The sequence below is a fragment of the Lissotriton helveticus genome, chromosome 8 (genome assembly GCF_964261635.1).
Source record: "Lissotriton helveticus chromosome 8, aLisHel1.1, whole genome shotgun sequence".
Taxonomy (NCBI): Eukaryota; Metazoa; Chordata; class Amphibia; order Caudata; family Salamandridae; genus Lissotriton; species Lissotriton helveticus.
The window spans coordinates 1290332190-1290358484 of NC_136069.1; the positions used below are offsets into that span (position 1 = coordinate 1290332190).

Consider the following 26295-nt stretch of genomic DNA (forward strand, 5'->3'; position numbering starts at 1 on the left):
CCACAGGAATTGGCGGAGATTGAAGAAAACTCCCGACTGTACGACCAAGCCGAAGAAAATGCGGCGGAAATTGAAACAGGACCCAGCACCAGCCGTGAACATGCCAACCGCATCACTGAGAAACGACAGGGACGACAGGATCGGCGCGACAGTGGAAGACGCCACCCGCGAGACAGATCACGGCGCTCCAAGTACTCGCCCAGGCGACGCCCGGACTACAGAAGGAAAGTATCTGGAAGAAGAGATCGCCGACCTGAACGCACGAGGCGTTGCTTCAGGTGCGGATACGACTACCCTCACATCGACTCTTGCCCTGCCATGGGCCAACGGTGCAGAAAATGTGGACGGTCCAACCACTTTGAGGCCAGGTGTGGAGACTACCACAAAGAAAAACAAGGTGACAGACATGATGGGTCGCAGCGGCCCTCTCGATCGGAGGCCAAGCGTCATCACATCAGAGCAGTTCAAGAAGAGCCGCCCAGATCTCCCACGTCGTCACACTCCAGTCACGACTCTCGGCGCTCCCGATGGGACCGTCGTTCCCCCTCAAGAGACTCAAGGTCGTCCTCATCCAGACATTCATCCTACACCACCGAATACGTCAATTTCGCTGACCATGATCAGTTCAAACGCTATCCACGCCTCAACATCAAAGTGGGCAACCATGCCGCCAAATTCATGATGGACAGCAGAGCATCGCTCAACTACATATCTGTTGCTGAGCACGACCGCATGGACCCCAAACCGCGTCTGCATTTCGCGCCTGTCCGTGTCTACACCTGGATGGCGAAGAAACCTCTCCAATGCCTGGGCAAGTTTGACACCACTCTCACGCACGGCAAGCTCTCCATCCCGGCAGTTATCCATGTAATTAAAGGTCCTGAGGCTGACTGTCTGCTGCGCCTCCCTACGGCGGAACGTCTTCAGCTGCTGCACATCCTCTTCAACGTCCATGACATCTCGGACTGCGCCGGAAAATTCCCTTCCCTCTTCCGAGGTCTGGGGAAGCTGAAGGGTCATCAAATTCACTTGCATATCAACGAGCGAATCAAACCAGTGGCTCAACACCCGCGAAGAGTGCCATTTCACCTGCAATCCGCGGTTGATTTGTGAACTGCAGGAACTTTTGGACGCCGACATCATTGAACGCACTGCGGGCCCCACTCCATGGGTGTCCCCGGTGGTTATCGTCCCCAAGAAAGGCTCACAAAACAAAGTCCGTCTCTGTGTGGACATGCGTCTGCCGAACACAGCTATTGAGAGGGAGAGACACCCAGGCCCTCTCCTGAGCGACATGATCACGGCCCTCAACGGGGCAACCGTGTTCTCTAAACTGGACCTGAACAAGGGCTACCATCAGCTCGAGCTTGACAACAGCTCTCGCCCCATCACGACGTTTACCACCCATCTTGGTCTTTTCCGCTACAAACGTCTCAGTTTTGGCGTCTCTTCAGCCGCCGAGATCTTCCAGGAGGCCATACGTCTTGTCATCCACCACATCCCTAACGCCCTTAATTACAGCGATGATATCCTGGTCTACGGTTCGGACACGCAAGAGCATGACACCGCCCTTGATCGTGTCTGCCTCGCTCTGATGGAAGCTGGGTTGACCCTCAACAAGGACAAATGCGAATTTCATCAGTCGACCCTGAAATTCTTCGGGCACATCTTCTCAGCGAGTGGCATGAAACCGGACCCGGACAAAATCGCCACGCTCAACAACACCAAGAGCCCGGCTGATGTCAACGACTTGCGTTCCTTTCTTGGGATGGCTAGCTACTGCGCTCGCTACATTCGTGACTACGCCACCGTAAGTCACCCTCTGAGGCTCCTCACGAAAGCTGGCGCTCAATTTGTATGGACCCCGGAGTGTGAGCGTGCCTTCAAAGACATCAAACACGCCGTGGAATCAGCGAAGTGCCTCTCCTATTTCAATCCCAAGAGGAAAACGGAAATCACCGTGGACGCAAGCCCCGTGGGCTTAGGAGCCATCCTGGCACAGTACGACCATGAGTCGGATCAGAGGAGGATCATCGCCTATGCCAGTCGGAGCCTAACGGACCCTGAGAAGCGATATTCCCAACCGGAAAAGGAGAGCCTGGCTGTCGTGTGGGCGTGCGAACACTTCCACATCTTCATATTCGGGAAACACTTCACGCTCATAACTGACCATCAGGCACTTGTCACGATCTATGGAAATCCCAAGTGCAAGATGCCCCCCAGGATCGAGAGATGGGGCTTGCGGCTGCAAGAGTACACGTTCTCGATTGTACACAAACCGGGGAAGGATGAGAATCCAGCTGACTATATGTCTCGCCACCCCCGAGACTCATCAGAGACTGCACCCTCCATTGCGGAGGAATACATTCACTTCGTGGCCAATCATGCTCGCCCACCAGCCATCCCCATGCAGGCCATTCGGGAAGCGACCAACCAAGACAGCATCCTACAAGAAGTGATAAAGCGCACCCGAACCAACAGATGGAGATACCACCCGCAGGAGGAAGAGGAAAGCCCTGCTGTCAAGAAAGAACTACAAGCCTTCCGGCATGTCTCCGACAAACTCTCTGTAACCGGTGACGACCTCCTCCTCAGAGATCACAGACTAGTTATACCAGCGACACTGAGACAAGGAGTGATCGACTTAGCCCATGAAGGTCATCGAGGAGTCGTCTCCACCAAAAGAGCACTGAGAGAACGTGTCTGGTTCCCAGCTCTCGACCAGATGGTCGAGGACACATTGAAAGACTGCCACCCCTGTCAACTGACCAGCCACAGTAATCCACCTGTACCTCTACAGATGACCCCGTTGCCTGATGGGGTATGGCAAGAAGTTGCCATGGACTTTTATGGCCCCTTGCAGTCTGGGAAGTATGTAGTCGTCATCCTGGATGAATACTCCAGATTCCCAGTGGCCCAGTTCATATCATCCACCAGTGCCGCCTGCACCCTCAAGGTGCTTGAGGAAGTCTTCGCTACTTGGGGTGTCCCCAGGGTCATCAAGACGGACAACGGGCCCCCATTCAATAGTCATGAATTCAGCGACTTCGCGAAACACATGGACTTCCAACATCGCAAAGTCACGCCACTCTGGCCTCAGGCCAACGGCACCGTGGAAAGATTCATGTCCACCATTAAGAGAACATTCCAACAAGCCACGGCCGAAAGGAAAGATCTTCAGTCAGCACTGAACGAGGTCCTTAGTGCATACAGGACCACTCCTCACTCTACGACGGGCCAATGCCCTGCGACTCTCATGCTTGGGAGGACCATGAGGAATCGGATCCCCACATGGGACGGAGCCCTGAAAAAACCTCAGTCGGATCAACAACACAGAGACATGGCCATCACAGATCGACACCGCAAGGACAAGATGAAAGAGTATGCGGACCGCAAACGAAGGGCCCGGTCCCCCTCCCTGAAAGAAGGCGACAGAGTCGTTGTCAAGCAGGAACAACGCCAGAAGACTGATTGTCGTTTCAAAGATGAGCCCCTGACAATCACCCAACAAAAGGGCACCATGGTGACAGCGGAATCAGAGACACGAAGGGTTACCCGCAACGCCTCTCACTTTAAGAAGTGCTCTCCTGAAGTCCATGAAAGTGCACCCATAGTCCCCACGCCTGTGTGCAGGGACAATCCTGAGACTGTTGCATCCGACACCGGACTCTCACCTCCAGAAGAGCCCTCACCTGAATACGCCGTGTCCACACCGGCGAGACCACGCCGTCACGTGCGGCCTCCCAAGAGACTGATTGAGGAGATGGACTAATCTCTATTTCTTTCACTTGTTACTTTATTAAGAAAGGGGGAGATGTAATGAAGTTAGCAGTCCAGTAGCTGGGGTGGGCGGAGCTAGGTGGGCAGAGGGGAAGAGGAGGGGACAGGATAGGAAGGGGCAGTTAGAGTAGGGACGGGGAGCCGAGCAGACGTAGTGAATAAAGGAGTTGAACAATCACTACTGCGTCTGTGTATTCCTTGTAGTGAGATACTACAGCATGCAAGTGTGCATACAGGATTTTAGGGTTGTGATCATCGTAATGCAAAAAATAGAAAATGCTAAAGTGCAAATTACATTATGTGCAGTGACAATAGCTAAACTGGGTACATTTGTGAAGCCTTAAATTCAGCAAATATTTCAGTCATCTATTAGTCTTGTCTGTATCTCGAATTCTAAAATTGTATTGTATTTTGGCAGAAAAGGTCTCGTCTAGGGGCAGTCAGTGTACTGGGAGCTAAAGAGGAAAACATTATCGCCACCTCCTACCAGTCCTCAGGGCTCCCTTTCAAAGATGATCTGTATTTGTCCCTGTCTATAGTAAGAGACTAGTCTCTGATGCAGGCCTGTTCTGTCTTACTGCCTGTGGGATTGCACTGTCTGCTTGTTATAGGGCTGATCCCTTAATCAGGAAAATTAGTGAGACTCACTTGTCTTCTCCAGAAGCTGCTGTAAGTGCTCTGTTGTTGTGTCCATGGAGGCACTATTTAGTGATTTCACTAAGCCTTCAAGGTCATCCAGCTCTGGATTTTAAGTGGTCTCTCTATTTGTGGTGATGTTCATTTTTGCTGAATTATGTTTCACAAATAATTGGCTGCACCTCAGTCCACTATATGGCATGACCACATTAAACAATTTCCTATTTCCTAAATTAATGATCACAACTCACTGCGTGAGAAAAACAATGATAATTCTTCTTTGCAATTGTATAATTGCATAGTAGTACAAATCCACCATTAGTCAGTCAATGTGTTTCATCCATTTTACAATGAAACTTCTTCGGGTCAGTCTTCTTCATATGACCATGTAGGACAAATGGAAAGTTATGACTCGAAACATGTCATGGTTTTGGCTCAGGTAAGCAGATCTAATTTATATCAACATGCAAATCAGTGGGAGGTCCCTTGCTGGATGTATGTCATTAATTAGCTCTGGCACGCCTTCAAGAGTTACAGAGTTGGCTGTAGGTATGTTTGTCTCTGCTCTGTGTGTGAGGTATGTTTATCTCTGTGTGTGCATAGATGTCTCTAGTTAAGTTGATCTGTCTGCATATCTCCATGTATCTGCCATGTCAGTAGGATTGTAATTGAGTTAAATGCTCACCACTGGTGATGGCAGTAATCTGCAGGTCACAAGTTTGAATCGATCAAAGCCATCTCGGCATTTCATCTTTCCAAGTCTATGAATTACATATCATTAGGTTTTTTATTAGGACCATCTGTTATTTACAATGAATAGAAATTGAAGAATTGCGATGCGAAGAGATGAATAACTAATTAGCTTATTAGTATTATGGATGCTGTGCGCCTATATGCATGCACTGTAGAAAAGTCAAAACTTTTGAGTTTTTCTGTGCTTCTTTTCTATGTAAATAACACAAAACCATACAATTTTCCAGATAGACAAGTAAATGTGGTATTAGTTGAAAATCCATAATAAAACAACGTATTTTTTTTAGTCTTGCTATTTAGACAGCTTTATATATTTAGGTCAGAGTTTAAAAATCAAAACAGTTTAGTTTTCTTTGTAGAACAGTGTGCAGCAAGTACTCTTTTAGTCATCGAACAAGGCCAAATTGCCACATTCGATGTTAATCAAACACAAGGTCAAATAAATGAAGAAGAGCTCACATTAATCTTGCAAGTCAAGGTCATACATGATCAGTTAAATAAAAAATAAGTTTTTATACTGCTAAAACGGACATGAAGTAACAACACCAGTTTATTATACTCAGGAAAGTGCCGTGGTGTACAGTTTACAGGACTGTTAACTCAGCAAAAACGAAAGCAAATGTTTCCTAATTTGTTTAAAGTGGATCTTTCTACGAAACTGTCCAGTATCATGTTTAAATTGGTACACATATTTTATAACACATATTCATTATCCGACAAGAAGCGTGCTTTGTTCGCTGAAACTGTTGTAAACAAGTTAGTACATTGTGTTCAAGTCTTTTATATTGTTCCCACCGGGTACTGAGCGCTAGGGTAGCTAGAATGTATTAGAGCCCCCGGCCATGACACCGTGCCAAAATGTAACGTTTTCGTGCTTTTCTGTCTGTGCAGGTACCTGAGCCAGAGTGTACTGGATGATGCATCAACAACATCAAATGCTCAAAACAAAGATAAACTGGTTTCCCTGAAACAAGCCTTAGGTGTTTTAGGATTTAACAATCTGGTAAGTTATGTGGCCAGCATGTACCTCTTTCCGAGAAATCAACTCAAAGCAAGTCGAAACTATCTTAGGGCACTCAGAGACAAATTCAAAGCGAATATGTATCGCTCATTACTCAGAAAGGAAAACAACAGTATCATATTTGGAGTGCTGAGGAATTGGCGCAGCCGCCTTCAATGGTCGCCAATGTTATTTTAGTTTGTGATCAGGCATCGATGTCTGTCAGATAGAACAGACTGATTGCTAGACAGGCAGGTAGGTAGACCAACCCGTAGCTAACCAAATACACACTACACAAATAACTCGTCTGGCGATTGATCAGCCGATAGACTGATTAACAGATGAATGAATAGGGATATATTCATTCATACAGATGGAAGCCCAATCGCAATAACAAGATTACCCTGTGAGTGAGGTTGTTAGACACAAAACAGTAATGCATCAAATACATTTGGACACATGAAAAATACAAGGCGTATTCACGAAGCTATGATTCTCAATGTACACTCAGCCTGTTACCTTTCTTTAAGCTAGCATCAATCATATGTTGTGCTCAAAAGACATTCAAGTTGTTTATTTTAAAAGCAGCATTATACCTCTTGCCGGTGGCCTTAGTCACAGTGGGGTCCCTGAAAGGTTTGAAAGCAGGGGAATAGCAAGAACATTAAAATGCCCCCCAATTTGAACCAAAGCTCTTATGGCACAAAGGAAGTGAAGCAAGTCATTGCTACCCTCCCTAGAAGAGGTTGCTTGTCTCTTCCATCCAATAATCTATCTATTCATTCTTTCATCCTTCAATCCACCCGTAGTTATCCAACATTTCACCTGTACATTCTGCTATCTATTCAGTCTTTCATCCAATGTTCATTCTGTCATCATTCCGTCCATCCATCCTTCCATCAACTTATTCATATCCAAACCTATTGGTCAAACATATCCATTCATTCATCCTTTCAATCATCCATCCTTGTAGTCATCCATTCACCCTTTCACTCCATTCAAGCATCCATGCATCCATCTCCCTTTCACTCATCAATCCATCCTTTCACTCATCCATTCATTCTTTCACTGGGCCATCCATCCTGTCACTCAGCCATCCACTCTTTGACCCATCCATCCACTCATCTATCCATCCATTTACCTTTTCACTCATCCATCCATCCTTTCACTCTGCCGCCTATCCATTCACACTGTCATTCATCCATTTGTCCACCCTTTCATCCAGCCACCCATCTACCCCCTTTCACTGATCCATCCATTCTTTCACTCATCCATATTTCCAAGCATCCTTTAACTCATTCATCCATCTTTTCACATCCATCCATTTATCCAATCTTCCCTCCATCCATCCATTGATCTACCCTTTCACTCATCCATCCTTTAATTCACTCATGCATCCACCCTTTTACTCTTCCTCAATCCATCCACCTTTTCACTCATCCATCCTCCCTTCCATTCAACCATCCTTCCTCCCTTCTGCTTTCCCCACATTACATCCTTGGTTTCGCTTATTCATCCATGCACCTGTCCATGCCCTTTCACTCACTCACTCACTCACTCACTCACTCACTCACTCACTCACTCACTCACTCACTCACTCACTCACTCACCCATCCATCCACCATTCCGAATCCACCCATCCATCCACTCACCATCCCAGCCTTTCACATTAATTAAGCGCCTTTGCCTGCCAAGTTGCAGACAGAAGAGGTCCATCAAGAGCCCAACCCCTGCTAAAGCTGGGGGGGTTGACAGCGCACCTGGTTGGGAGCCCCCTCCGCCACAGTGACTGCAAGGGCCTTCATTACACGCCTGGCAGAAGGCCTAGCATGGATAGTTAATGAGTGTTAGGAGGAGGTTGATAGTCTAACGAGACAGAGGCAGGTCTATCGCTTTAGCACTATTGGTTTTCTCTGCAACATTTGTCAATTTTGTTGGAACTATTGTAGCGTGATAGATATTCAATGGAAATCACAAGACGGAATTAGATTCTCTCTGTAAGAGAGGGTCAAATTTGAAACCTTCTTCGTTTCCCCAAGGCTCTACCCTCTCACTTTTGTGCTTTTAAGAATAAATGTGTGCAATGGCAGTGAATTGCACTTGTGTGTGTGTGTGTGTTTGCGTCTCAGTGTGTCAGTGTATGCACACATATGTCATGGCAGTGAAAGTAAATGTTGCCCAGGCATATTGGGTTACTGATTTAACTGAGGGAATGCACAAATGTTATTAATCCAACAAGTAAAAAAGATTAGCAATATGTTTATAGTGCAACATCCATGGGGATACATTTACACTCAAGTGGAGGAGGTGTTTACACCCAGTTATAGGTACACTCAGTTATAGGTCCCCTCTCGTCAACAACCTTCCAATTGCAAAACATAGATTTGTCTTCACTAGGCTTTATGGGAAGATGAAATTTGCCAATAATGGGCATCCTATCTCGTTAATTCCATATTGCTTTTTATCACAAGATAAAATCTACTTAAAATACATGTATTTGCCTGTACAAATGTGTGCTGAGCAAATAAACTACTACAGCTTTCAGTAGAAAGTGGCCCTGGACTTCACCTTGCCTCACATTTTGTTGCTGGTTCATCTTCTCTATAAGGTTGGCACAAGTAGTGGGGTAGAGGTTACCTCTTTCAGATGTATACTGTGATCTAACCTCACTTCTTGTTTGTTTGTTTTTTTACTCCTCTTATTTTAAACGTATTAGGCTCATATATTTGGGATCCCACAAAAGACTAGATTCACATTCTTATGGTTTAGCCGTGTCTCGCCAAATTTGAAAATGACGCAATTGTTTCTTTAAGGAGTGAGACCTGGCTACAGAACGTGGGCCAACTGTTTAAACATTTTTTTTATCCTACACATTTACCAAAAGCCTACTCTATTGCAGTCTCAGGTATTTCTAAACACATCCAATTAAAGAAATACTTTATCAAGATTACAGCTTATTAAGTTAATTTGAGCCCTTTTTCTATAAATATTTAATTTTTAACAATTTCTCGTAAATGATCCATCGGTTGTTTTAATCGTCTAAGTATTGGATTGTCAAACACATAATTTGGACCATTTGTCAACCAGAGAGACTGCTAGGCGAGGCATAAATGCTACAAGGGAAGATACTTTTAAGAATATTCAATTAAGCCACCAGATCTTGTATGTGCTTCAGCTCAAAACCCATCAATATAAAATGTATCCAGTATCTTTATAATACCCCATTACGCCTCTTCAAATTGGGCTATAAATAAGACTTGCACTGCTTTCTAAGTCAAAATACGACCCAACTCTTTGCGAAATACTCCAATACTTAGCCTTATTGGGTACTAGAGAATTTAGTGAACTATTTGGTATAACTATTTGTGTGTCACTAAATTTACGATTTTGAGCTTCTCAGCCGATAATCTAGGGCTCGATTCACTCTATTTTACTGTAATTATCATCAGATGTCGTATCAGCAAGCCTTGGTTGAACAGTTAGGAAACACAGAAAAGGACCAGTTTTCCCAAGTTGTTGATTGATGTGGTCTACAACTGGCAGTCATTCAAAGTACTAGGAAACACAAGTGCTAAGCCAAAACCTGGGATCCTACTATTTTCTGGTTAAATACAATTGTATGTGATTGATTGTGTATTTATGATTGCAGTATATAATCTGATTGAGACGTCTAGCCACAGATTCTTTACCTTAGAATTCTCCCCAGGTGTCAGACAGCATCCGGAAATTTTCTTCAGCAGTACCCCTGCACATCAGTAGAGGGCTTCATACAACTCCGTACAGATGACTTTCATGTATGCAATGTCACAAGAGTCCATATAAGCCGCACCCAATGCTCTGACGTCAGTTTTTTTCTTTTCCTAGCTTAAAAGGCTGATCCGGAGAAAAGTTTACCTCAGGTCATTTTTGGTCTACTTCTATGATTTCTTCATTTAAACAGTGTGCTTTGTCTGTTCAAACCTTGTGGGTCTTGTGGCTTGCAAATGTTGTCAATGGACCCTCACTCCATTTGTATATGGTGCTTGGGAGAGCACCTTGACTCTGAGGAGTGAGATTCCTGTCATCTACTTCGACCGAAGGTGCTGTGGGATGTCGGATGAAGCTTCTGTCAGCACGGCTCTCACAGTCACTGCACAGTACGTTCGTGGGCCCGGTCCAGGAGCCGTTCCCGTGGACGTCACTCTCCATCGTTGTCCCACAGTAAGTCTCGACACAGGCAGTGGAAATTACAGCATCCCCAGACTTCAACACGCAGAGATTCCAACTTTCATGCCTCATCTCGCTTGCCGGTTGATGACTTCTTGTGCAAATTCACCATTTGCCTAACCTGGAGCTGGGGCATCTCTGATCCAGATGCAAGCATAGTATTGCTTTCTGTATGCTATATTTGGGCCTTCATCTTCCCCTGGAGTGCCTTCGGGCCCAAAGGGGATGGGAGGTGCCTCCACTGTGTCATGCTGGTGGGTTCACCCTCGGATTCGGTTAAGCCCTTGGGTTGGATGGTCGACTCCGTATCGGTGCTGGTGCACAGCCCTTTGGGGTTCCCACCTTCGGCTCTTGTATCCGATCACCTGACAGCAACATCAGCAGCACCAATCGGCACAGTGCTACTTCCCCTTTCCAACTTCGATATGTCACCAATTTGGCGCCAGTTGACGTCAAGTGCAGAGAAAATGGGGCTGCCTATCTTGGACACACTTCTTCCACTTTCTGTGGAGCTCACTAATGTTTTTCCTTCTGAGGAACGCTGTTGAGGTGGTGATGGGGACAAGTCAGGGTTTTTGCACCCGATATGTGATGCTGCTCAGGCTCTTGTGGAGGATCTCTGGCTAAATGAACTGGGTTAAGCTATTGGATTAAAGTCTTCACCAGCCTTGGGCCTTCTTTCCCGTCTTGATCTTGCCACAGAGATGTGCTCCTCTTTAGCTGTTATGCTAAAGCGAGTTGCTCTGATTTTGGATTTAACTTTTTCTTCTTTAGAAAAATCTACTGATCCCCTAGTTGGCGTTTTCCATCAGGGACAAACAGGGGTGGAGCTGATGCTTCCCTATCATGCTGCCCTATATGAGATTTTGTTGGAATCTGAGATAAACTCAATAGAGGGGCCCGGATGGGTTGATCTATATCTCACAGACACCATCCGGCCCCTGGTAATCTGGCATGTCTCGTCCTGCACCCTACTCCTTATAGTTTGGTGGTACAGGCTGTTTTGGTGTCACAAGATATTGACTCTCTCCCTAATGTTCCATCAGACAGAAATTCCAGGAGACAGGACACTTTTGGCAGGCATATCTCCACAAGTTCTTTTTTGCATTCCTTAATACATCTTGCGTTCTTGGACGCTTTTCCCATACATTGTAGGATTCATTGACCCGTCTGTTGCCATCGCTTCCAGATGACACCCGGAGGGAGCTTACCCAGTTGATCCATAATTGGCAGCACGCAGCTAAATTACTAGATGGGGGATGGATGCCACTGATTCGGTTGGTCGGGACATGGCTTCTATAGTGGCGCTACATCATCATGCCTGGTTATGCACCTCTGTTTTTTGGAGGCTGTTCAGACCACTTTGCTTGACATGCCTATGACAGCCCCCACCTTTTCGTTGCTCCTGCTGACTCTGCGGTGTCTTCGCAACAGTTGGAGTAGAACAGAAACCTAGCTCTGCTGTTGCTCGTGTCTGTCTCCCTAAATCCACTCATTTTCATTTTTATGGGGATTTTGGTTCTTCATTTCTTTCTCGATTGAGCATTCCATGGCAGGGTCCATGGTTGTCTATCCCACCTACTGGTAAACCCCGGTGTGGTTTTCCTGCTTCCTGCAGGTATTATTCTTATCCTTCTTTCACTGTTGAGAACAGTTTATGGTTTCGCACTACTTATGAGAACCACTTGTAGTCTAGAATTTAGGAGCTCTGACTCGCATTCTATTTGCTGAAACATTTTGCCCAAGCACTTTACACTGATAAATAATGTTTAGTATCCCTTATAGGGACCTTTCACTTTTCTCCCCCGGGGAGTTTCTATAAATCTTGTTCAATGAGATCCCTTTCTTGAGAATCTCTAGTTTCTCCTTGATCAATACAGGGAGCATCCTTTGAGCAACCCTTCTTTTGTAGTTCTGTTTGATCAAAGGATCTAAATTTCTACTGGGGAAGTGGGACACGGGCCACAGTTTCTACTCTGTTGTCCACGTTAATGGCCAGGCCATTATTTCTCACTATGGCAATCTTTTCTCTATAGTAAGATTCTCGCTCTTTTTCAGCATGGTGAATTTCAATGGGTTACGCTGGAGCACATGTTTTATTCACTTCTTGTGATTTTCACAAGGCTGTTTAAAAAAAAAAAAGAAAATGTGTTTTTTTTCTTAGTCCTGCTGATCGTCTTGTTTGTGGTTTCCTCCACATTCTTTATCTGTGTGGTAGTACCTAAGTGCTGATTTTTTTCTATGACTGGTCTCACTGTCCCTTACTCTGACTTTTCCTGTCAGGACATCTGTCATACTCACTAATTGCCTACAAGCAAGTCAAAAAAATTCAAAAATTCCAAAGCTTTATTCGATTATTAAAAACAATCACAAAAGCATACAACATATAAAACACAGATTACAGACATATCACTGGGGAAACAACTCATCAATAATGGAATTAGAAAGATTAAAACACCAGGCTTTTCCTGTGTGAAACAGCTTTGAGTAAAAAGGTAGCAGTAAAAAAACAGATATCTATGGTGTCAAGTGCAAATAACAGTTTCAATGCATGGGCTGTGGTATACACAGAATATTTCTTAAAAACAGGTCTGAGATAATAGCGACGAAGGTGCATATAAAGAGGGCAAATAAGCAGAAAGTGCAACGTGCTTTGCCTAGATAGGCCATCACTGGGGCAGGGGGATTGACTATGAATTTTCATTACTGGAAAAGCCACTAGGTTGTGTACAATACCAAGTCTCAACCTCGTGAGGACAAACTGGTGCGATTGCTTGGTAATTGTTTTAAGGTACATAGGCATGCCCCTGACATCCGTCATGTTAGAATGGTAATATACATGCGTTGACATGAGGCTGCATTTAGCCCTGCGTAGATTAGATTTAGTCCCTATAAAGACATTTTTGAGTTCCTTTTTTGATACAGTAGCGGCACCATAAGGGTCATTAGCAATATCTAGGTTAAAGATTTCGCTAAAGGACGATGAGACATAGTTTAACCAGGGGATCTTGTGGACGTTGTCCAAGTTAAGGCAGTCTAAGATAATCCGCCTGGTGAAATCAGTCTCATCTTTGGCCCAAATTGACCTCCAGACCATTAAAGGTCTCATTCCCATTAGGTCAGTAAGATGGTTCAAGCCTACCTCGCTATGGCACAGGTCATTAGATGCCGAGGATGGTAGACAAAGGAGTCTTTTTAGGAACCGATTCTCTCTGACTTGAAGTTCCCTGTGCTTACAATAGCCCCATATACCAGAACCATATAGAGCAATTGATACACATCTATGTCTATAGATATTTAACATGTCTGGTATGCGGCGACTGCCTAGCTTGGATGCAAAGCGAAATACTCCAGAGGAGCTTTTGCCCATCCTAGCATTCACATTTAAAATCTCAGGTGCCCAAGTCCCTCTGTTATTAAATGTTACTCCAAGGTAACAAAATCTGTCCACCACCTCAATTTTGTGATTATTAAAATGAAACGGCTTAGAGAGTTTCATCCGTTTACCACAGGCCATAATGTAAGTCTTGGAGTTGTTAATTTTCAGTTTTCTCCCTTTGATGAAGTCATAAAAACAGTTCATTAAATTTTGGAGCCCATTTGGGGTACGCGAGAGTAGGACCGTGTCGTCGGCATAAAGCAGGACTGGCACAGGGTAACCACCAACCTGTGGGGAGTCAGCCTGTACCCTCTTTATTCCGGACTCCATAGAATTTATAAAAAGGGAAAAGAGCAGAGGGTCCAGCACACAGCCTTGTCTTATGCCAGAGATAACCCTAATCTTCCCAGTGCATTCCCCAGCCTGGCCATATCGGATCTGAGCCGATAGGTTATTGTAAAGTCTGGCCAGGAAGTGAATAATTGCTGAGGGGGCTCCCATGTCCAGTAGAGAGGACCATAACAAAGTATGGTCCACTAGATCAAAGGCACTCGAGAGATCGGCGAAACAGAGAAAAAGAGAGCCCTGTTTCGCTTTCGTGTATTTCCCAATAAGGAGGTCGAGATTAATACACTGTTCTGTTGTTCCAAGGCCTTTGCGGAAGCCATATTGGGATTCGGCCAGTATATTATTTTCCACCGCCCATTCCTCCAGACGCCTCAGAAGAACCCTACTCATAATTTTAAGGGAGGAATCCAGAAGGGAGATAGGGCGGTAGTTCTTAGCCTCCCCTCTATCTCCCTTCTTGTAGATCGGTAGAATTATGGATTCACTCCATGTAGGTGGTGTACTCTCCAGGACTGAGGCATTAAACACCTGTGTTAGGAGTGGACTCCAGAGTGTCGGGTTGGATTTATACAAGTCAACCGGGACCCCATCGGGTCCCGGAGCCTTGCCCCCTTTACTCTGACTAATAGCAGTTTCCACTTCTTGCAATGTAATATCCAAGGATGACTTCATTTTGAACATGGGGGGGGGGGGAACTAGCACAGTCCTCCCTGGTCGGGTTAAAAATTCCAGAGAAGTGTGCGACCCAGCTCGCTTCACTGACCTGAACGGACAATGTAGGGAAGTCTTCTTTTACAAGAAAGGGGCTATTAACCGTGTTCCAGAAAAGCCTACTATCACGCAGTGTAGCTGCTTTGTTAAGAGCGTCCCAAGCTTGTTCTCTTAGCTCTTGTTTCCTACGCATAAGGTGAGATTTATACGTTAGTCTAAGGGATATAACAGCCTCCATATCTCTGGGTTGTTTAGTGAGTGCCAGCTTAAGTTCCCGGAGGGATTTAGTATACATGCTATCGAACCACCCTACGTTATCCTTCTTAATTTGGCCTTTGGTAATGGTGAGGCATCTTTTTATAACTGTGCCTAACTCCACAAAGTCGACTATTAGGCATTCGGGGGATGCCTCTGGGTCCAAACATTTATAAATTGCAGCAAACCCTGCTTCTATGATTTTAAGCTGCAACTTCTCGGAGTTACCCAAACACCACTTAATACGAAAACCATTCTGTCTACAAGGAGTTACATCTTCGATTGTCAAGCGTTGGGTGTTAGCTGGTGACCCCCAGACTGAGATCAACATGGTAATAGCATTATGATCGCTACTTCCAAGGTAGGTAACAATAGGAACCGTGCAAAAAGGGGCGAAATGTGAGGAAACCAATAGATGATCAATAACGGAGGCCGAATTCAATCCTACAAAAGTTGGAACAGGATTACCATCAGCATCTGTAGCCGGAGGGTGAATCATAAGGTCCATATTTAACATAAAAGAATTAAGAGAGTCACCGTAGGGTGTGTGGGTAAAATGTGCCCGGATTTCCCCATTATCCCCATCATATCCACAAATTCTAGTAAATGAGTGAGGACAGGTTCGAATATTAAAATCCCCTCCCCAGATGATATCAAAAGATTTGTGAATGCACTTGCGGATGTTGTTCACGGCTAGACCCAACTCCTCCACCACGGTAGTATTAGAGGCATCGAACAAATTATTATAGTGGTTGATCAACATAGTTACATGGCCCCTTACATGCTCAAGGATTAAAATTTGAGAATGATGACCCACAGACTGGTGTAGTTTCTTACAAACAGGAAGATTCACAGAAAGTAAAATTACTAGCCCCCCTTTGGCCCTACCCATGTTAGACCTTTGTGCCGGATTGTTATATGACACAAATCCATCAAGGGTAATATCCGTGGTTACCCAAGTCTCTTGAAGACATAAAACATCAAAATCCGAAAGGGTTTCACTCCAGCCCAAGGACGACATATGCCGACTCCAACCTGCAACATTCCAGCTGGCAAATTTAAAGCCCTGGAAACAGGGGGATGGTTCAATGGACTCGGGTACATTGGAAATAAGGGGCTTACTGGCAACTGGGGGAACCCTCGTAGTGGGAAAATGGGCAGGGATAGGTGAATTTGCTCCCTGAGAATGTGTGTGCACCAGTGAAGAAATGGGAGATGTTACAACTACTAGGCATTGGCCCATATCTGCGATTATATTATTATCGTAGGTTCCTCTTCGTTGGGGGGGTGAATACACCGGGACAAAAGTAGAAGGCACTATAGGAAGGAGAGTGGAAGAAGAACTAGTACCCGATGTTACAACTAGACCATTACCCATATTGAGGGGCAGGTGGACTAGGCCTGGGGGCAGTCAATCAACACCATCCAGCCCATTAAGACAATTTAATCGATTGTAATCGAAGAAGGGGGCCTCCGGGGGCAGAAAAAACGTTTTTGCTTCAAACCCACGATATTTACCCCTCCGCTCAACCCTTGTCCAATTACCTGGGACTTGGTCAGGGTACATATGGGTAGGGGGGAAAAAGAAGGACACTGACAATGTCTGGATGGTGGGATCGGGAGATCGTTTGAACCCGGCACATATGTGTAGGACAGTCCTAGGGTCTCGGAAACTCACCATGATACAATCCCCAGTTATAGATTTTCTGGTTTTACCCAGCCAAGGTACCCTTCTCACCATGATAATTTCAATATTAAAAAAGGCCGGGAGGGGTCTATTCCAATTCAGCCATTTAATGACTTTACTCTTAAGTGAGTGAAAGTTCTCATCTTCGCCCATCTCAAGAGGAGAGACCCCAGCCATGACTACCATAAAGCGATTGGCCTCAGGGGGCAGATCGGGTCTATGTGTTCTTGGGGCAAACTTTTCAGAGGGTGGGGGAGCTATATGGGCGTTAGATATAGCCCCATTAGAGGTGGTCTTGGAATACACTGGGCCTACTGGTAGCAAAGGTGGAATAGTAGGTTTGCTATGTTGAGTCGGGGCTGGGTTGGCCATAAGGGGTTGCAGGGGGGGGCAGCAATAATCGCTATGGGAGGTCCTGGGTTAGTTGGAGGGGTTAGAGAGTTAGGTGGGAGATTAGAGGGAGAATTAGCCTCAGCGTGTCTGCCTCGGGTAATAGCCGCGGTTTTCATACTACCTATGGCTGCCTCCAGGATAGTGAGTCTAATCTCCACTTTCTTTATACTCTCACTGATAGGCAGGAGCAATGATCTAAGTAGAAATTCCAGGTTCCCTAAAGAAGTAACTGGGGGTAAAGCATTTGGAGGTATATCCCTAGGGACATTGTCATGATCTATAATGTGGGTTCCCCTTATGGAAGGATCCTCAGGCGACTCCACAATTGCCCTAGCCGGGATGGGAAGGGGCTTAGAAGCTTTCCCAAAATCGGAGTGGGGGATTTTGGTTTTACCCTGCCCTCCCCTCAGCTTCCTTCTTCTCTTATTAGGGGGTGGGCCTTGCTTCTCTACCACTACTACTTGCTTCGACTTGGTTTTCCTTGGCCTTACTGGAGTGGAGATCTGGGTGGTTAAATCAATGGCCATACAACTGAGGGCAGGGAGGGGGGAGGCATTTAAATCCTGGTCGGGGGGAAAACAGGGATTGGGGATACAGTCCCGCAACAAAAGAGGGACACCGTCCTGTGATAATAGGTCCTCACTAAAGTTTAATGAGCCTTCCTCCTGGGTGGCAGGGCGGAGAGAGGTGTTGGTAAGGGGCCTATTTTTCAAGTTCTCAATAGAGCGACGACGCTCAGCCCTACGCTCAGCCAGAGAGGTTTCCTTATCCCCATCACCCGGAGCTCTAGAAAAATAATTGTCCAGGGTCCCATTTCTGGCTCCCACCACCTTCCCATTTGTTCCCTCCACAGCCGGTGATGCCATGTCCGTCACCTGTATCAAGGTCCACAGATACAATACGAAGCAGGCGAAAGAGGGTTGGCCCAGCCCAGCCTACGCAGGCCTACGAGGGCCTCAGAGGGCCCGCCCTTTGCCCGGGCTTCGCCCCGGGCTACGACCCGCGCGCGTCCCGTGGTGCGCGTTTGCAGGTCTGCCTTTGATGAATAAGGGGGCGCGGCACTGGGAGGGGGCGTGGTTCGGCCGGGAAGAGGAACCAACTGTAGATGTTTCCTGGAATGCTGGTCCTCGCAGTCCCGGTCAGCGCGCCTCTCACCTCTGTGGCCACGTTAGTCCTGGGAGCATGAAACAGGGACCTCCACGTGTTAAAAGGTAGGGCCGATGTCGACCAAGAACCCTTCAGTATTTGCCCGGCGTTAGCCGCCTCTCATACCATTCGAGATTACCAAACAAAGAGGCAGGCGCTGGAGACAGAAGGCAGGAAACAGGAGTTTATTCCGACGGAGCAGAACACGTCAAATCAGACAACAGGGTATCTTCTCGAGGTGCTCTAACCGCATCTCTGAGGCCTGGCCTCTTATACACAAGTTTATGGCTTTATTACATTTATGACATCAGTGGTATTGCTTTGAAGTACGAAAAAGGCATCTTTGGAATCCCCGGTTCAGGCCCGTTCTCACACATATCTACAGTAGGGGTCCCCACCCAAATCTTAGCATGATGGCTATCGCGCAGCTGGACATTCCGCTGGGAACAGGAATGCGGGCGATCGGTCGGATCTAAGGGTGTGAAGGCATTGATTAATCCCCGCTCCTTTGATGTGAGGTCAGGTCCTACTGTAGGGGGCAATAAACCGTATCTGTTGGGCTAGGTGATGGCCTGGGATCAGGCCGGACAATCGGGCAGGAAGGAAGAGGTTATCAAAAGGGCCTGTTCTATGAATGAGATGAAAGAGTGAGGGGGTTCAGCACGGGATGTGGCCCGGGGACAGGGTTGCGCTGGAGGTGCGTTTATGGCCCAAGCAGGAGAGACCGGGGGCTGTCGGGGCGCGGGGGTGGATGTTTGCGAGGCCGGGGAGTGAGGGGGAGAGACGCGCAGGCTATTGGCAGTGGGCAGAGAGGCCACGGCACACAAAATGGCTGCCACTTACGTGCACGTATGGATCTGAAAAGGACAAGATGGCGCCGATAATGTTTATGCCACAATCCAGATTTTAACAGTCCTCCCTTTTCAACATATCTAGCCAGCTTGTCAATTTATGTCTATCCCCATTATATTACGTATTTTGATATCATACAGAGCTTTCATACGTTCAGCTTCGAAGTTTGGAGTCTTAGGGCAAATACAGTTAGCAAACAGTGAGCACAGAGGCGGCAAGCATTGAATACCCAGGCAGAGTCCACATATTACGACGATTGGTATCAGTACGATCATGAACAACCTCCATCCCCAGTCTTTTACAGCACTCCAGAACCAACTCCCAAGTGACCATCCGTCTTGTTCCTGATGAACTTCTGAGGAGAGTCTGTGGAGGTGTTCAATGGCTTTGTAGACTGAGGGTGAATTGTCTGGTATGTAGGTACAACAGCTGGACCCGATGATACGGCATGCTCCTCCACGGTCCGCCAGAACCACATCTAGAACAAGGCGGTTTTGAAGAGCCACCAGACGGACCGCCTGAATCTCGGCTGTATTGTTTGTGAGGATACCAGCTGTAATGTTCATCGTTGTTTCGACTGCCTGGGACAAATGCCGAATGGCACGACTGTTCGCCATCGGACCCCAAAGTGGAACAAGTGCCTTTATTGCATCCAAGAATTGTGCTCCAGTGGAGTCGGCCTGCTCAATGTCCTTTGCTCGTTTTTGTTGGTGATGGTTTGCCGGGGCCACATAGGTCGGAGGAAGGATGAAGGCAATGTAGCAGGTACCTCCCCAGCTCTTTGGGAGCCAGGTGTAGGCTTTTGTACCGCAGACGAAGTACATGTTTGGAGAGGTGACAAAAGAGGGCGGGTCGGTTGAGTCCAAAGTTCTGGTGATGCGGCAAGCGCTGTGGCCCACCAGTTGTGTCCCATGGCCTGTGATGCATACAAGGCCCGAGACATTGACGACCGATAGGGCCACAGTCAGGGTGGCAGCTGTTCGTTTCCGGAGGTAGGAGAAGGTGGGTGTGGCTGGATTGTTGAATACTTGCATCTCCACCCTTTCTTTGGCGGGGATGTCCATGTGAACAGAAGCATTGGAGGATAGAGGGCAGAAGGGAGCAGCAGTTCTTCCGGTTTTGTTCAGCCAGACCCCATGATAAAACTGCGACATAGTTCCGCTGGAAGTGGCATTGTCTCTGTAGCTCTCTTGCAAGAGGATCAGCCAAGCAAGGCAGGAACCATGAACAGAGAAAGGTGAAGGGATGAAGGGGATGGAATGTCCGGTGGCATGTGGTATCAACCCACAGATCCAGCAATTCGTGGCATTGGCAGCAAGGTTGTGTTGGTGCAGCAACTGTACGAAGGAGTTGTTCCAGAACTCCTTACGCCTTTCTTGGATTTGAGGTGAAAGAGAGACCAGGTAGTGTTCTTTCATGGTGGTAGGCTGTGCAGTCGTTAGAAATGTCTTATGAGCCGGTGCGTTCTCTTCCACGATCCAGAAGGTAGTCATAAGGAGGAGGCAAAAGAGAAGAGCGATAGGAAGAGCAATAGTCTTTGAGCTGTGCAACCTGTCAGTTTTCGGGTTTCTGTAGTGGGTCTTCGGATGTCCGGTTGCTTCCATCATCTTCGTATCGGGCGCTTCCATCATCTTCAAGGTGCTCGGTAGTGGGCAGAACCACAAACTTCGTTGGGCTTCTCTCCTGGCAGCCTTAGTAGTGTTAGGCCACCAGTCTGAGAATTGTAACTTAGTCAGTGGTCTGCTTAGCCGAAGCTCCCTTCTTTCGTCGCAGGTTATACCCTTCTCTGGATGGCACAGTGGGATCAGGGAATTCCGCCAATTCGAGTGTCTCTGTCTCAGGGTAGCAGCTCAGGGATGGTCGGTCTTTGTTCAGGAGCTCTTCTTGGGTGGTCACGTCTTCGGTCGACGTCAGGGTCGGAGAGATTTTCTTGCAATGATGTGCATGCAGCCAATTTCGCTTTCCCTCCACTCGAAGAGCTGTTCGGGTGGTGATCAAAACTTGCCAGGGGCCCGTCCAGCGGGGTTCCAGACTCTTCTCCCGCTGGAAGTTCCGAATTAGGACGAAATCTCCAGGCTGGATGGTATGTCCGGGGCCCCTGGAAGCATCGGGGATGGCCTGCAGCACCTGATGATGAATAACAGACAGTGTTTTAGTTAGGTTATACAGATAGTCAGACATTAGGACGTCCGGGACGTCGTGAATAGATGTCGGTTTGGGTGCAGACCAGATACTCATGGGTCGGCCAAAAACGACCTCGTAAGGGGTCAAGTGGTGTTTGGTGGGGGTGGAACGCATTGACAGCAATGCCAGGGGAAGAGCGTCTGGCCATTTTAGTCCTGTGGTAGCCACTATTTTTGCCAGTTTTAGTTTCAATGTGGCGTTGTGTCGCTCGACCAGTCCATCTGATTGGGGGTGAAAAACTGCGTGGAATTTCTGTCGTACCCCCAGCCCCTTCAGTATAAGCTGGATAACCTCGGCTACGAAATGGGGGCCATTGTCACTCCATAAAATACGACAAAGGCCGTAGCGAGGGAAGAACTCTTTCAGTAGTACTTTTGCAGTGGCAATGGCAGTGTTGTCACGCGTCGGGTAGGCTTCCACCCATTTGCTAAAAGCGCATACAACAACAAGTACATACTTCAGTCCTTGACATCTCTCTAACTGAATATAGTCCATCTGTAGGACTTCAAATGGGTGGTTGGGGACCCCAAATCCTCCTCGGGGTACGACAGTTCCTTTCCCAGGGTTGTGTTGTAGACAAACTAGGCATTGTTGGACAAGACGTTTGGCTGAGTCTGTAATTTTGTTGTTATGCCACACTCGGGAGACAAGTTCAGCCATAGGGGCTGCTCCTATGTGTGCAGGGGAGTGAGCCATGGTCAGTATAGGGATCAAGTATGAATTGGGTAGCAACCATTTGTTCGTGTCTTTTGTCTGCCAGCTGCCTTCATCGTCCTTCAGTCCCACCTGTGCCCATTCAGTCAATTCGTGTGGTGCACTGGCTATCTGGATGTCCCTAATGGTCTCCCTAGCGTCCTTCCATTTTTCTGTTTGTGACCTGGTCACGTATATGCGTGTTGTCGTCCTATTCTCTGCTGTCGTCCGGGCGGTGATGTCCGCCAGTGCATTCCCCTGTCCGACGATATCTGTCACCCTTTTGTGTGCCTGACATTTGATCACAGCAAGTCGTTTGAGAAGGAGAACTGCTTCAGTCAGAGCGGAGACTAGATCTCCGTGTAGGATGGGGGCGCCGTGTGAGATCAGGAATCCCCTTTCCTTCCACAGGAGCCCAAAATGATGCACCACCCCGAAGGCATACTGGCTGTCCGTGTAAATGTTTGCTGTCGTCCCTGCTGCTAGGATACAAGCTCGTGTGAGGGCAATCAGTTCTGCTGCCTGTGCAGATTTCTGTGTGATGCGGGCGGTCTCAACTACAGTTCGGGCTGTGGTGACTGCATACGCAGCAGAGGTGGTGCCGTCGGTGAGTTTGATTCAAGAGCCATCCACCCATAGCTCTCCGTCAGGATCTGGGAAAGCTGTGTCTCGAAGGTCCACTCTACTCCTAGTCTGTTCGTCCGTGAGGGTCACACAGTCATGTATAGGGGGCACATCGGGATCATTCTCATGCAGAGGCAACAAGGTGGCTGGGTTCAGTGTGGTGCATCGTTTCAACGTGATGTGAGGTGCGAGCAGTGTCAGTTCGTACCCAGTCAGTCGTGCGCTGGTCAGGTGTTGTGTCTTGGTCTGGTTTAGAGGGTGTCAACAGCATGGGGCACTAGTACAGTGAGGGGATTCGAGAGTACGATCCCCTCACTGTGTTGGATAGAGACAGCAGCAGCAGCTACTGCTCGAAGGCAGGCAGGCAAAGCTCTCGCTACAGGGTCAAGAGTGGCAGAGAAATAGGCACATGGTCGTTGTCTGGGGCCGATGGTTTGGGTCAGGACAGACAAAGCGCATCCCTCCCTTTCGAGGGTGTAGAGAGAGAAGGGTTTTGTATAATCAGGGGTTCCTAGGACTGGTGCTGAACAAAGGGCGTCTCGTAGTTCCTTGAAGGAGGATTGGCATTCAGGGGTCCAAGTAGGGAAAGTAGTGGTTTCACAATGAGGCTGAAATTTGGCAACCATTGTCGACAGAAGGAGGTGAGGCCTACCAAGGAGCGGACTTGCTTCGGGGTTTTAGGGATAGGGGTCTCTAGAATAGCCTGAATTCGATCGGGTGTGAGTTTTCTCCCATCTTTGGACAAGAGGTGGCCTAGGTAAGTGACTTGAGGTTGGCAGAATTGCAACTTCTTCTTGGAGACCTTGTGGCCGTTTTCCGCGAGGAAGTGCAGGAGTTGGATGGTGGCTGTGACTGCAAGTGGAGTGGTGTCGGCCGCCAAAAGGGTATCATCGACGTACTGTATCAACACCACTCCATCCGGTAACTGGACTGCATCCAGCTGTCTCTTGGGGGCCTGGCTGTAGATGCTTGGACTTTCAGTGTAGCCCTGGGGTGCTCTACAAAATCTATATGAGCGGGATTTTAAAGTGAAGCCGAAAAGGAAGCGGCTGTCTGAGTGGATGGGGATGGAAAAAAATGCGTTCTTGAGATCGATTACCGTGAAGGTGGTGGCAGTGGAAGGAATCAGGGTCAGAATGGTGGTGATGTCTGAGACTACAGGGTACTGAGGTACGACTACTCTGTTGACTTCTCGTAGGTCGATGATGAAGCGGTACGCTTTTTCATCTCCCTCACCCTGCTTCTTCACAATGGGTAGGTAAGGGCTGTTGCAAACATTGCTAACTACTTCTTCTACCACTCCTGCGTCTACCAGGGACTGGATGATTTTTTACCAATGCCTTCTCGCCTTCGGGCAATATCCGATACTGTGGGAGTTTTGGGAGCACTGCGTCCTGTCGAACAGTTATGTGTACAGGGTCTATCATCATGCGTCCTACGTCCGAGTCAGTCTTTGCCCATAGGTACAGAGGTAGGGTGTCGAGTAAGGGCAAGTCAGCGTCAGTGATGGAAAACATGCATTGTGTGTGACAAGATCTGAGCAGCGTTGGGTTGTCGTACAGAATGACTCGAACTCCGTCTTGTGAACACCTAATAGTAGCTCGAAAATGTTTCAACAAGTCAAGTCCCATAATAGCGTCGGGGGTGTTGGAGGAGAGCAAAAACGTCGTGTCAGTGGGGTTATTGTCCAAGTTAAAAGAGATCGGCGTGGACAAGGGATTGGTGGAGGGCGTTCCATCAAAACCTATTGATGTTACATGTGAGCCAGACAAGGGTGCCCTGGGAATCAATCGTTTAGACAAAGCAATACGTGTTGCACCAGTATCTACCAGAAATGGAGACTTCGTACCTAGGACCTTAGCGGTGACATAAGGACCTTGCTGGTCAACATAGAGCTCGACTGGATCCCTTCCTTGCCCTTGGCAGTCCTATGCAAAGTCGTGGGCATTGTCGCAGTCAGACTGTTGGCACTGATTCTGTCGGGGACGGTCAAACATGTTCGGTCTGCCAGGTCTGTCATTGTTGGTGTCGTTTGTGTGCCCTCGTCCCTGTCCTCTATTTCTCGGCCCGCCCGCTACGTCTCTCGTGTCTTTATTTCTGAGTGCTTCTTGCAGAGCTGGACATTGAGATTTCCAATGGCCAAATCCTTTGCAAAACGCACACTGGTTCTCATCGAGGTCTGTTCGTGGAGCGCCGGGCGCGGGTGTGCGGTCTCTAGGGGGTGGATTTCTAGGAGCATTCGACTGGTAGTTCCCTCTATACTGTTCCCTTCCTATAGTCACCCCTTGCAACTGAGCAATCATCACCCTCTCTTTCAAGTCCTTTTTCTTTTTCTCAGTCGCTTGATCGTTCTCGTTCTTTTGTCGCTCATAGTATTGAGCCATCTGAAGGATAGCTGCGGGCTTGGAGGCCGCCCAACTACTCTCGCTAGTCTGTAGTTTCTGCGAGACTTCTGGTGTCAGGCCTTTCACATAGTTCTGGACAAACAAGTGATGTCCGGTTGCAGTGGTCATGTCCTGGCCGCTGTAATCGGAGAACACCGTTTCAAACCGGGAGAAGTATTCTGATACGTCTTCCTGGGGTTTCTGGCGACAGGCCGTTACTATCGACCAGTCCACCTTCCTTTCTGGGACTAAGGTTTTTAATTTCTGCACGATCTTGTCTGGTAGGTCTAGAATGGCATTCAAAGGTTTCTGTCCCGGCTCTCGCTGTTTGTCTACATCACCGAGTTGTATCCAGGTATGTCCGAACAGCTCAAGGTGGTCGACTTTCCGGATTTGCTTCCACACATCAGCTGGCAAACATAACCCGAAAAACAAATCGATATCCGCTAGGGTCATAATCGTTGAACCCAAAGCGGTGGCTAATTCTGTATAGAAGGCTGTGGGGTTCTTTCGCAGATCAGGCAAGGACTTTCGGAAAGTCAGGATGTCTTGCCGATCCCATGGTTGGTAAACCCAGTTGTAAACTACCCTCCCTCTCGCATCTTGGTGGTTAATATCGTCGTGCGTTCCCTGTCCTCGTGGGGGGACCCAATAGGGGGCGGCCTCCTTTATGGGCATCATAGTTTCAATTTTTTCTACTCAGGCTTCAGTCGCTGCAGGAGTCGTGGTGTTAGTCTCTGGTTTCAGTTCCGTGAGGTGGCGGAAAACTTCAAGCGTACGCGTGAAGAGGTTCGCCACATCACACTCGCCCCCATCTCCGACATCAATTTTCCTATACAGAGTCGTTAGGTTTTCAGGGCCTTTTCCTTGGTATCGGTCCTCGTAGGCATTAAGGGTGTGGTAACAAAGGCGTACGACAAAGTTTCGTCTGTGGCTATTGGCATATGTATTGTACATATCCGTTACATAATCCTCACTTTCCTTTCGCACCACCAGTGTCTTTACAATCTTATCGATTCCCAGCTCGTTCGTCCTTACTTGACCTATTCGATCTCGCGGGGTCTTTCCTCCCCGCTTCGGGATCATCTGAAGTCGCTGCTCGCGCTGCGCTGAGTGCGAGGGGTTCGGTCGGCGCAGAGGCCATGTTATGTTATGTTATGTTACATACATTTGTAACGCGCACAGCTGCCCCAGCTAAGGGGCGTCCTGGCTCGTGTCAGGTAATATGCAACACCTACATGGAAACACAACAGATAAAAGACAC

At 47.5% G+C, this 26295-nt stretch overlaps 1 protein-coding gene across 1 annotated transcript in view; it reads left to right on the plus strand.

The window, feature by feature from the left end:
- Positions 1 to 26295, plus strand: part of MYO16 (myosin XVI) — a 2830569-nt gene that overhangs the window by 1386781 nt on the left and 1417493 nt on the right. The window contains exon 17 of the mRNA XM_078658257.1: positions 6061 to 6172. Within this exon, the coding sequence (XP_078514383.1) occupies positions 6061 to 6172 (112 nt within the window). The remainder of the gene's footprint in view (positions 1 to 6060; positions 6173 to 26295) is intronic.